Source organism: Vigna radiata, chromosome 2, assembly GCF_000741045.1.
Source record: "Vigna radiata var. radiata cultivar VC1973A chromosome 2, Vradiata_ver6, whole genome shotgun sequence".
NCBI classification, from domain to species: Eukaryota; Viridiplantae; Streptophyta; class Magnoliopsida; order Fabales; family Fabaceae; genus Vigna; species Vigna radiata.
In genome coordinates this window covers 10728489-10741763 of record NC_028352.1, presented here as the reverse complement: position 1 = coordinate 10741763, position 13275 = coordinate 10728489, and the positions used below count along the sequence as shown (strand labels likewise).

The 13275-nt window shown below is 35.0% G+C and overlaps 1 protein-coding gene across 1 annotated transcript; it reads left to right on the top strand.

The window, feature by feature from the left end:
- Positions 1–1651: 1651 nt before the first annotated feature.
- On the top strand, positions 1652–2454 carry LOC106755985 (putative cell wall protein). The gene has a single exon (XM_014638222.2). The coding sequence runs from the start codon at positions 1652–1654 to the stop codon at positions 2153–2155; it is 504 nt and encodes a 167-aa protein (XP_014493708.2). The 3' UTR covers positions 2156–2454.
- The last annotated feature ends 10821 nt before the right edge of the window (positions 2455–13275 follow it).

The window sequence follows — 13275 nt, the reverse complement described above, 5'->3', positions numbered from 1 at the left end:
GAAAAAAATTACGGTGTCGAGAAGTAGACAAGGACCCAAGTTCCATTTTGGGTCGGAAGAACTAGAAAACTCAAAAGATCGCCACTCTTCTTGTGAGGAAACNNGCAAAGGGAGAATGTTGCACTATGTTACCCAAAGAGAGGATCAAAACTGCACTAAAACAAAAGACAAAGAAAGCAAATTTTAATCAGTTGAACGAAAAGATAATCGAAAAAAAACTAAAGAAAGTTTAAACGGTAAGCATAAAAAAAAACCACGCACCTGGGATGCAAGAGAGAAAAAGGAAAGGACGAAGACAATGACGTTATGAGAAACGACAATGCAATGCCGCAAGAGATAAAAAGTAGAGGTGCGCAAGCGAGTAAAAGAAGAGGAGAAGCAGAGAAAAAGGAGAAAAGATGAAGACGCGATCAGAAACTGAATGGCAAGAAGAGTCCGCGGTCTATTTAAAATGAAATGGGGCGTCGGTTGCTCCAGAAACCGACGTCTAGGAAGCTGAAAAGATTGACGTTTTGGTTTCCTGTCAGGGTAGTTCACGTCAGTGCCCCTCACAACTGACGTCTAAAACCCTCGAATTTGGTGAAAATACAGGAACGTAGACGTCGGTGCCCCTTAGAACTGACGTCTACATTGAAGATTTTTGTCTTCCCGCCTTCCAGACAGGCCTTAGACGTCGGCGTTTGACTACATGACGTCTAATTGCCTGGGGCATTAGGTGAACAACATTAATTGTAGCCCAATCGGCGTTGCTTTTTCACGGGATCCGACGTCTATTCGACGTCTAAAGCTAAACAGGTTGACGTTTGATTTCTTATCAGTGACGTAGACGTCGGTGCCCTTGCTAGCCGACGTCTATGCTCCTGGGAATTTGATGGGCATCATTAATTGCAACCTAGTAGACGTCGGTCCCCTGAAACATCGACGTTAATAGACTGTCTTATCACATACCTTAGGCAATTGGATGTCAGTTTGCGGCAAGTGCGACGTCTATGATGTTATAGACGTTGCCTGACATCGAAACTGACGTCTAGTTTTCCAATTTATTTACGATAATGCCACCGTGCAGTAATAGACGTCGATTTTTCACGAAACTGACGTTTAAGGGGAGACGTTAAACAACGTTTTACGTTTTTGCACTAGTGGATGTCATAAGGAAAAAAAAAACAAAAGGTAAGATTTTAATAGGTGTATACAAAACAGAGGTCTATTTTTATTATTGTTCATCTGAATTTGATGAAGAATTAATTGGAGTTGTACTCACTATTGATGAAGGATCTACTAAAGAGTAAAATAGGGAAGACAATCAATTTGAATCCATATTAAAAATTGTATTAAATACTCATATCGATATTAATTATTATATTGTTTTAGAATTGTGAAAAATTCACTAGTGGGAAAATTTATTCCAAGTTTTCTACATATTACGGTGCATAAATCAGGCTCATGAAGGCTCTCTTTAGTAGCCGCTCTCACATTGGTAACCTTCTTCCAGAAATAGAAAGTAATAAAGCCAAACCAAAAGAAATGTTGAGCTACCAAGTGACCCCATCTCCATGCATGCATCAGAATCACATTAATCCTTCTTCATGCACTGCACTTAACTCGCCGTCAAAGTTCACTCCACACTGTACAACACTGAATCTTATAAATAATGCATATCACTCAAGTCTTCAACACAACTGATAAACACATCCTCCTTCATTCAACACTTTCCTTATCTCTGAAAATGGCTTCCAAAGCTTCCTCATTCCTTTCCCTTGTGCTCATCTCCAATATCCTCATTGCCATAGCAGTTGCTGGACGCACCATTTCCAAGAACACCAACACACAACAAGACAAGAAAGAGCCTCAGTTCTTGTTCAAGTCTCATGATAGGGTTTATATTCCAGGCATTGGACCTGTAGGATTTCCACCCAAATTTCACGTTACACCTCACAATCCATTTACTCATGGCAATGGAGGAGTAGGAGCAGGAACTGGATCAGGAACAGGAACAGGAACTGGCCCAGGAACAGGAACCGGAACAGGAACTGGATCAGGATCAACTGGTCGAAGTTATGTTCCAGGTGGTGATGACACTTTTGTCCCAAACCCTGGTTATGAGGTTCCCATTCCTGGAAGTGGTGGCAATGTTCCAGCTCCATTTCATCCATGAGTTATCTCGTGTGCATGTTTGTAATGCATGCATGCATGTTAGAGGTAGTTCGTAATGTTTAAGATTGTCTTTTTCTTTTTTCTTTTTTCTATTTTCTAGTCATAGCAATCGATAAATAAGTGTGTCCATATGCACATTAGTGTTTGTTTGTGTGTATGGTCATCAGCGTGGACTGCCAAGTCTTTCTGTTTTGTCGTTAATTGTATGGTCTTAAGCTGAATTAAGTGTGACGTAAGTTTTGTTCTTCAGTTCAAAGTAAGTTGCTGATCAATGAGTTCAAAAAAGTATAATTTTGCATTTATGTTCTTCCAAATCTTTACACCCTCTTCATGTTCATACCCTACAATTCTATATCCGTCTCCATTTATGTCTCTTACCTTCTGATATTCTCTTTTCATGCACAGTTTTTCTGTTGACTTACAGATACACTTTATCAGTCAGTACCTATAATTTCCCATTATATCACCTTTTATGTTTGCAATGCCCACCAATCTTTTTCCTTTTTCATTACTTAACCAGTGGAGATGTATTACAGCAAGGGTGTCAAATAATTATCACTGAAAAAAGCACCAACATAGGGTTTAAAATCTATGTTTGTATACTTTTTCCTTAAAGATTAATAAGGGGGGCCATCAGCACATGGTAAATCAATGTAGACTTTACATCTAAGCAACAAATCACACTGAACAAATGTTGACATGGACAACTGATATAAATTAAATAAGGACAAGATATTCCAAATCACGCTTCAAACCAACCAGTTGGTCTTGATTCACAGACTGTACGGAGAACAAATTATTGAAACCTTTGCTATGGCAGCAAATTCATTTATTTTCCTCAACATCTTACATCATAGGAAAGACAGAATTTCGGTACATAAATACGTAGTAGGTGTGCTATCGGCTAGCGAATAAACCCAACTACCACAATTCTATGACATGCAAAAATAGCTATGATTCTCTCATGCCAACAATTACACCTATTACTCTGCATTCTGAAATCTGCTTTTCTTTTTCAGGGAAGATAACCATCTTTTATTTCTGAAAAGATTTTGATTCTGATCTATTTAGTATGTAAAATGTGCTAAACTAAACTCCCTACACATTTACTCTACGATCCTATATATATGAGAGAAATTATCACATGACTCTGAATCCACTCATAGTCAATCTCTATATAACAAATAATTGAGTTGTGTTAATTTTCATTGACTAAGTTTCTCATAGATATTATCAACACTATGTAATAATTTCTCTTTTTCGTACTATGAAATAGGTTGCACCATAGAGTAGTTGTCCTTTAAACCAGAGACAAAAAAATATCAGCATTTCAAAAGGATCCCTCATTCCAATGTGTACCCGCTAAAAAATCATACTATGAGGTCACCATCAGTTTACATCTCTGCAAGAAACCCTACACAATTTTGCTATCAATTTTAGCTGTCATCTTTCTTTATCACAGAAAAGGTAAGAGATCATACTGGTGTATCAGATGTAAGAACGGATCAGATGAAACATTAAATAAATACTGAGTTATGCAGACATTGGAATTTCAGAACAGAAATTCCAGCTCATAAAGTATGATATATTCAAAAGGGCACCACAAAAGTGACCTTAACAAGTACTGCATGGGATTTGGATTCTCATCAAAAGAAAATTTCCAACTACAAAAAGTCTGCACTCTTCTGTTTTCTTTTACAATTCAAATTTAATGAACTTATCTAACTCTGGCAAATCATGGTCCCAACTGCATCCCATTTCAGATGTGAAATTCAATCATCTAGGATTTTGGATTCTATAATCTCACTTATACATATCATTATCTTTTATTTTCTCTCTGTTCTTGTCTTTCCTCCATTCATACATAGTACACCCTAAAAACTGTACATTTTCCATTTTCTATTGTTATGATAGTGTAACGAGAGATAAACATAAAGTAAATGTAAGACTATTAAAAAAAGGGGGTCCTACCATAATTAATTTTATATATTTCTCACTGGTAATTTGACAATTCATGTTAATAATTAACATGAAAGATTCAACATCAACTTAGGTAATTGTTACAAGAGCTGCAACTATGTAACTAATTTGATCATATTTTATGCCAATCACCTGAAAATATGAGTATACTAATAAGGTATTAAGGGTGTTGTAGAATTTCCTTATCCAAGTATGACATGCTAGGATCAGATCGGAACTGCACATGCCTCACCCTCCAGGTTTGGAATTAGACCCTGCCACACCACATGTCCTTGTAAATGTCAGAATGAAAGGAAACGAAGTAGATGAAAATCAAAAGAACCATACTTAGGAGAGTAAAGAATGAATAGTATAGCAACATACAAAGTCCAGGAATCTAACTGTAGTAAGCAATTTCAGAATCTAGAAAAATTCAGAAGCCTACAAAATAATGAATTTTGATGATTGTTCCTTAAAAATATGATCACTAAGATCACCAAAATAGCATTCATTGATCCCCAATGAAGAAAAATTTCCACTTCTTTAATCAATACCAGCAAAGTTGCATTATAACTGTTGAAAATCTTCATTCCATCATGTTGTATTTATGTTGCAAGTAATATCAGAAATGAAAAAAGATAACATCCCTAACGTAACATGGAAAATAAATAATACAACAAGAAGCAAGCAGTGTATAGATTATCATTATTGAAGGATGAAGAAAATCTGATGAAGGGATTAACATCGTAGCATCTATAAAAAAGAAATGGGGTGGCTATACCTGGTTCATTCGAAATAAAATATAAAAGAAATGCTGATTTTGTGTGGTTTTGAAGGAATCAAATGTTCATAATTTTGAAGATGATGAAGGATAGGAAACCCAGGAAAATGAGGAGGAAAATGTAATCTACAAAGACGAAGAATCTGTTGGACCCATGATTCCTATTGTTCTTGATTTTGGCCACGGAATTGTCCATTTCTTCCAGCTTCGCCATTGATTCGAATTGCAGCTTTGTGTCCGAAGAGAACTATTTATTGAATCTCATGAAACGAAGAATCACAATGAAAATGAAACACCATATATTCTATTTGCTTATCTCACCTTCAATCTTGGTGTGCACCTATTCAATTTTTTTGGCATTTTTATTCCCTATATTCATTAAATGGTTAATTATGGTAATAAGTAGCATCATTAATGTTAATTGGCTTATTCAAAATTATTCACATTATTTTTAATTACTATAATTAATCTTGATAGCAGTGGTAATTCCGGAAAGTTACACACTTCACATTTAACACTTCAATTCTTATATAATAGATTTTAACTTTTTTTATTCACTTAATGTCAAAGAGTCTTTACAATTAGATTTTTCTCTCTCACTAAGGAGAAGGCTCTCTTCGAACATAAAAAAAAAAAAAAAAAAATCAATAGAATTTTGTCACCTTTCCGCAAAATTCATATTTACACCACTTTTTTTTCTATTTGCACACACATTTTTATTATGGATCAAATCAACACAAATTTCAACTAAAATTGAATAAACAAATTTCAAAGTTAGACTGAAAAAAAAATGAATATAACACAGATTTAAGAGAAGAAAGCATAATAATTTTCTAATTCTTTTTTTTTCAAAAAATTTAAATTATTTAATTTTAAGTAATTAAAGTTTTAACTAATATATGTCCAATTTCCTATTAAATTATTGGGAAGAGTGTAGACAGTGCTTGATTTGGGACCAGAAACTGAAGGTTCCCACTTAGAAAATCCAAATCAATGAAAAGCTTTGCAGCATATAGGGTTCCTATTGCTTCTTCCCATTGTTGGACCAGTTTTTATTGGATATTTCTACAACACTTTCATTTCTCATTATTTGAGTCCAAATCCACTACACCAGGAACACTTATTCAAAACCATATTTATTATTAATACTTTTAAATTATTCTATGCCTTTCTTTTAATTTATTGCTTATTTCTTAGGTCATTTTTTTTTCAATACTCAGTATATTTTTATATAATAAAAATTTGTTTTTTAATTAATTATTGTATTTTGTAAGTGATATTTTCTGTTGTACATAATAAGTGTCTAGTTTGAGTAAATTATTTTATGTGAAACTTACTTTTGCTTCCGTAGTATAAAATATGATAAAAAAAATTAAACAAAATGAAAAAAAAAATTCAAAGAAAGTTTAAAGTATTTAAGTAGAAGCACGTTATAAAAGATCTCTCAAAAAATATAAAAGCACGTTATGTTAAAATAAGATTCATTTAAAATGTTTTTTTTTTTTGAGAAATTAAAAATGTGTAACTTGAAGTCGGAAAACACTAGTTAGAAATTACAATGTCCTTTAAGACAAAACAATGATGCTTTAATTGAGTAATAACAATTAATTCTTACCTGATTTATGTTAAAATTCGTTTAAGCGAGAGAAATTATATTTTTTTAAGTTACACACTTCGGTGTATTTAAATGAGAAGTTCACAAATTTGATTACTTTATGATGAACAGATAATGCTTAAATTACTATATCAAACAATGTTACCTACATATCATTTAAAGTGACCAACAAATAATCATTTAACTGATTATGTTTAATAATATTACTTAAACATGATATCATGTTCACATTTAAAATTATTTAATAATAAATTAAAAGTGTTTTAAATGATAATATAAAGTTAACTTACATGTTTAGTGTATGTGTGTTATTGTTGTTTTTGTGTTATTGTTATTGTGTGTATTATTAATGTGTGTTATTGTTGTGTGTGGAAATCATGAAATGATCGAAATTTTAACTTACATAGCAAAAGAACAATAACTTACATGTTTAGTGTTCATTTTTATTTTATTTGAGCTTAAATTGTCTAAAGTATGAAAAAATATAAATGGATTATTTGTGTTTTAAAAAGAAGTAATTATATTTAGAACACAAACATGTTGAGAACGCCACAAACAAGATAATAACAAATTAAGTAATATCATAGTAACAATTTAATTATGATTTTTTTTACCAATTTCCATTTTATCTTTGATATTGTACTTTACACTTAGATTTTCAACCATATTTTGCTTTAGTTTCATCTTTAGCATTTCCTTCCAATGCATAAACTTTGAATTGTCATTTGTGTCAGAAGACAATACGCAAATTAGATATATTTATAAAATTGGTCCATAATATAAACAATTTGTATATAAATTTTGTATTAATTGTGAAATCCTAAATTAAAAACATGAAAATTAATTATTTGCTAGTCTTCTTATCTAATATCAAATTAATTTGATCCAAAATAAATATATTGAATAAATATCAAACCAAAACTTTTGAGAATCACTTATATAATATTTCAAAAGTAATATAAATCTTATCGAGTTAAAAGCTTTAGATTTCAGGTACCAATGTTGTTGATGTAATAATATATGTGTGGTAACATCGAAATGATAATGTAAAATGTAAAAGAAAAATAATATTAATACTCCTTAAAAATTATACTCTCTTTAATAATATAATAATATATATTAAAATTTAAAATTAAAAAATAAAATAAAAATATTATTATTATTATTTTAAGCGATAATATTTAATGCCTCATCACTAAAAAAAAGCATGTTTATTAATTTCGACTCTTTTGAGGAATAGTAGGTTTGGGTGAGTGACTTAAAGTTGTGATAATTTGTGGCCATATACATCACTGAGTTATTTTCGTAATCTTATCTGTTTACTGTGCAATGCTATCTTCTCTTTGCATTATTTCTTCTCCATTCTTTTTCTTTCATCGTTTCATTAACTTTTTGTATAGAGTTTTACAAATTTAAAAATGTTCTCCTAAATCCACTTTATTATGATATAAATTTGTATAATTTTTCATGAAGTATGATTTTACTAAAAGAATTATCAAAATTATAATTTAGTTATATATTTTACTAATGAATTTTAACAGTATAATTATAGAGAAAAATATTTGTTAGTAATGTGTTTGGTGGTGAAATTCATCGATGAATTAAAATTTTCATTTCCAATAAATAATTTTATTGTGTAGAATTTGTTGGAATAATCTGTTGGTGATTGAGTAAGTGAAATTAAGTCAATTATATGAAGCTTTTCTCATATTGGACATTTGAATTGAACATGGTTTTATTCAGAACCATTGTAACAGTGCTAGGGTAGAAGGGAGTAAACGCAATTAAGAATGATATGTGGTATTAAATGAAAATAAGGACCAAGTCTGAATGTATAAACAATCTGCTGTAACAACAATTAAAAGCAATTGAAATGGGTAAAAACAGAGCATTCAAGAATAACGGTGTTGGTCATCAGAGTAGTTGAGGATCCAAAGGGAAAGAATCATTCCTGAAAAGGAATTGTGTAGAAAGATGATTAGGTCAGAGAACAGAGAGAATGTTTCAGAGAGGAATTGCAGAGGGAAAGGATCATACCGCACACGCCTCAACGAACAAATGCCTTCAACTTTATGCTCTCTCTCTTCATACGTGTACTCTTACGGGTGTCATCATTNTGTGCTTTGCTTGCCACGTGTCTCCCACCGTTACCNTTTTCCCCAACGCNTGTTACAGTACTCCCCTCTTTAACAGCAACTTTGTCCACAAAGTTGAAATTGGGATAGGACTGTTGGAGTTCTACCAAATCTTCCCAAGAATTTTCAGCTTCACTTAAGGAATCCCACTGCACCAATCTTTGCTCAATTTGCTTCCCATTCCGAACAGTTGTTCGTGAATCCAAGATGTGAATAGGTTGAATAAGAGGCCCGAACTCACTTGTAGTAAGGGGTAATGGTAGGTATTGTTGCTTCTGATTTCCATGAAATTTTTTTAGTAATGAGATATGGAAAACTGGGTGTATCTTTGCTGATTCAGGAAGCAGTAACTTGTAGGCAACCTGTCCGATCTTTGCAATGACTTCAAAAGGACCAAAGTATCTCAAACTTAACTTCTGATGCTTCCTTAACACCACGGAGTGNTGTCTATAAGGTTGAAGCTTAACCAAAGCTAAATCCCCCACTTCTAAAGGAACATCTCTTCTCTTTTTATCTGCTTGATTCTTCATGTAATTCTGGGCTTGATGCAGTTTGGTCTTCAGTTTGTTTAACAAAGCATCTCGTGATTGCAGACTNTCCTGTAATGCTGGTGGATCTTCTTCATTGTATTCGTATCGGATAAGTGATGGTGGAGGCTTACCATAAACAGCCTGATAAGGAGACATGCCCATACTATGGTGGAAGGCAGTATTGTACCAATATTGTGCCCACGGAAGCATCTCAAACCACTTCTTAGGATGATAAAAAACATAGCATCGTAGATACATCTCTAAAGTTTTATTAAGATTTTCAGTTTGGCCGTCAGATTGTGGATGATATGAAGAAGTCNTGTCTAATTTGGTGCCTTGTGAGTGGAATAAATGTGTCCAAAAGGAACTAATAAACACCCTATCTCTGTCAGACACAATTGACTTGGGAAAACCATANAATTTGACAATGTTCTGGATGAAAGCTTCTGCTACCACCTTACTATTAAATCCTGGCTTTAAAGGAATGAAATGGGCAAATTTGGATAATCTATCGATCACCACNATTATATTCGAATGACCCTGTGACAGAGGTAAATTGGTGATAAANTCCATTGCAATCTCTTCCCAAATAATATTAGGAATAGGAAGGGGTTGAAGTAAGCCANTGGGTAAAGATTGGCTGACTTTTGCTTGTTGACATATGACACATTCTTTGATGTATTTTCGTATATCCTCACGCATCTTGGGCCAATAAAAATGAGCACCTATTCTGGCCGTGGTTCGAGTGGTACCAGCATGTCCACCCACTTTAGATGTATGAAATTGAGCCAATATCATGTTGATTAAGGTATGGTCAGGAGGCACCATAATTTTCCCTTTCTTTACAATGACATCTTTGTGCAAAGTGTAATCTTCAAATCTGCCTGCATGTTGAATACACTGTTGGTATATTTGTAGCAAAGTTGCATCTGCCACGAGCTTTAACCAAGAGTTCACCGGTTCTGACCATGCCATAGCAAGGCTTCTGGATAAAGCATCTGCAGGTATATTGTCTTTCCCTGGAGTGTATTGGATAGTGAAATCATATCCAANAAATTTTGGCAGCCATTGTTGTTGGGCANGAGTCTGTAAGGTCTNATCCAACAAGTCTTTCAAACTCTTTTGATCTGTTTTAAGGATGAACTTGTGGCCTAGAAGATAATGTCGGAACTTGGCTAATGCTTCAGTAATGGCATAGAATTCTCGTATGTAGGCCGACTGTGTTTGCATTCTANGAGACAATTTCTTGGAGAAATATGNTATTGGATGTTTGTGTTGACTTAAAACAGCTCCTATGCCAGATCCCGATGCATCCGTTTCCAAAACAAATGGTTCAAGAAAATTAGGAATGGCTAACACAGGTGCAGTAGTTAAAGCTGTCTTTAAAGCTGTAAAAGCTTGCTCAGTGGTATCAGTCCATTTAAAAGCCTCTTTCTTCAATAAATCTGTTAATGGAGCAGCAATATTGGCATAACCCTTTACAAAGCNTCGGTAATACCCAGTCAAGCCCAAAAAANCGCGTAACTGTTTCTGATTTGAAGGTCTAATCCAGTTGCGTACCGCTTCTAACTTTTCAACATCCATAGCCACACCATCACCCGATAATGTGTGACCCAAGTAGTTTATCTGCTGAACTCCAAAAGTACATTTAGAAAATTTTGCAAAGAGATGATTATCCTTGAGAATTGAGANCACTCGTTCAAGGTGTTGCAAGTGATCCTGCCAGTTTACGCTGTACACTAGTATGTCATCAAAAAATACTAGTACAAAGCGTCTCAACAAGCCTTTAAATATCTGGTGCATGAGACTTTGGAATGTTGCCGGTGCATTGGACAGCCCAAAAGGCATGACCAACCATTCGTATAGGCCCTGATGTGTTCTGAATGNCGTCTTGTATCTATCCTCAGGTTTCAATAGAATTTGATGGTAGCCCGATCGTAAATCCAACTTAGAAAAGTAGGAANCTCCATAAAGCTCATCAATCAACTCATCGATTGTGGGAATGGGAAAGCTATCCTTAATAGTAATAGCATTTAAAGCCCTGTAGTCAGTACATACCCTCCAAGAACCATCAATCTTCTTGACCAAGATGATTGGTGAAGAGAAAGGACTACTGCTTGGTTGGATGATGCCTTCTTGCAACATTTGTGCTACCAACCGTTCAATTTCTTCCTTCTGACTGTGAGGATACCTATAAGGTCTCACTTTAACAGGATTNGAGCCTTCTAATAGTGGTATTTGATGGACATGAGACCTAGGTGGAGGTAGTCCAGAAGGGATGCTAAACACAAAACTATATGTCTGCAACAAAAGTGCCAAGTCTGGTGCCATTTCAACAGGAAGTTGAAGTTCAAGCANGGAAGAAGGAATAACATCCTCTTGAATCAGTTGCATGTTGTACACTTCAGCTATAACATTTGTATGGACCAATCGTCTTATGTGGTGTAATTGGGCCNTATGAAGAAGGTGATCATTGTCACCTTGCAATGTATTGAATTTTCCACCGTATAAAAACTTGATTTGAAGTGTCTCGTAATCTGCCAAGTGAGGCCCAATAGTTTTAAGCCAACTAGCACCTAATATGAGGTCTGCACCAGAAATTGGTAACAAAAAGGCAGATAACTGAAAGACATTGCCCTGAGCATGTAATTTTAAATCTTGAATCAGGCCTTCGGATTCCATATAATTGCCATTACCCACCATGACACGAAACGTTGGAGCTTGAACAATTGGGAGCTTCAAGAATTTTGCCACTCGGGGTTGAAGAAAAGTATCTGAGCTTCCACCATCAATCAATACTGTGACAGGCAAGGTGCCTATAGAAGCTTTAAATTTGATTGTCCCTACTCCTAAACCTCCTTTTAAAGCATTCAAGGATAGGTGATGGNCGTCCAGGGATAAGATATCCTGTACTGCTGTATCATCTGGTGGTTCTTTCTCTCCTTCTCGTTCTTCTTCACCCAGTTGCAAAACNAAACATTGTCTATTAGGACATTTATGGTTGAAGGAAAATTTGTCATCACAAAAATAGCATAGACCTTTTTCACGTCTCAATTGCATTTCAGCAGGACTTATCCTCTTAACATTGGGTTTTTTAGTTGCGATCCTGGGGGTGTGGGTAATAAGGGTGGCGTAATTGATTTGGCCTCAGAGAAAGGTTGTTTGAGTGTGTTTCTGGGTGATGAGTTGAAAGGGAGGGAGGATACNGAGGATGTTGGAAATCTGGGGNAATAGGAGGGTGAGGACTTAGTTATAGTGCTATATTTTTCCTCGTATAATTTGGCCAAAGCTACAGCTCTCAACAAGGTTGCTGGAGTCATGGCCACTACATCCCGTTTAATGTCAACTTTCAAGCCACTAATGAAACAGTTGAGAACAACTTCTTCCGTCAACCCGTTCGATCTATTCGCCAGTGCCATGAATTTTAAGTAGTAATCGGAGACAGAACCCAGTTGTTGCAGCTTGAAAAGATCGNCCATGGGACAATCAAATGGTGAAGGTCCAAATTGGGACTCCAGCGCGCGGCTTAAAGNTGTCCAAGTAGTGACTGCTTCCATCTTTTGTAACATCTGAAACCATGGAACCACCTCCTTTTCAAAATGCATCGAAGCAATTTCCACACGATCGGCATCCGGGGTATTATGATAGTTGAAGNACTTGTCAGCTTTAAATATCCACTCTAGCACCGGTGTTGAACCATCAAAATGAGGAAAACCCAATGAAATGTCGCGGGTCATAGGAGTCATGGAAAGNGGATTAACCCGCGCTGCGGAACCTGAGTTCGAAGAATTTCCAATAGACTGAGACGCGTTTTCTAACAATTGTTGCAACGCGATTTGAATCTGATCCATCTTCTTGTCCTGTAACTTGGATTGAATGGCAAGAGCTGCTTCGAGCTTCTCCACTGTTTGCGATAAGCGACGCAGATCCTCCACGTTGTTTTTTACTTCGTTTTGTAAATCCTTCAAGNGGGTGTTCTCAGCCATGGAGGTAATGAAAGCACCANTGTAACAGTGCTAGGGTAGAAGGGAGTAAACGCAATTAAGAATGATATGTGGTATTAAATGAAAATAAGGACCAAGTCTGAATGTATAAACAATC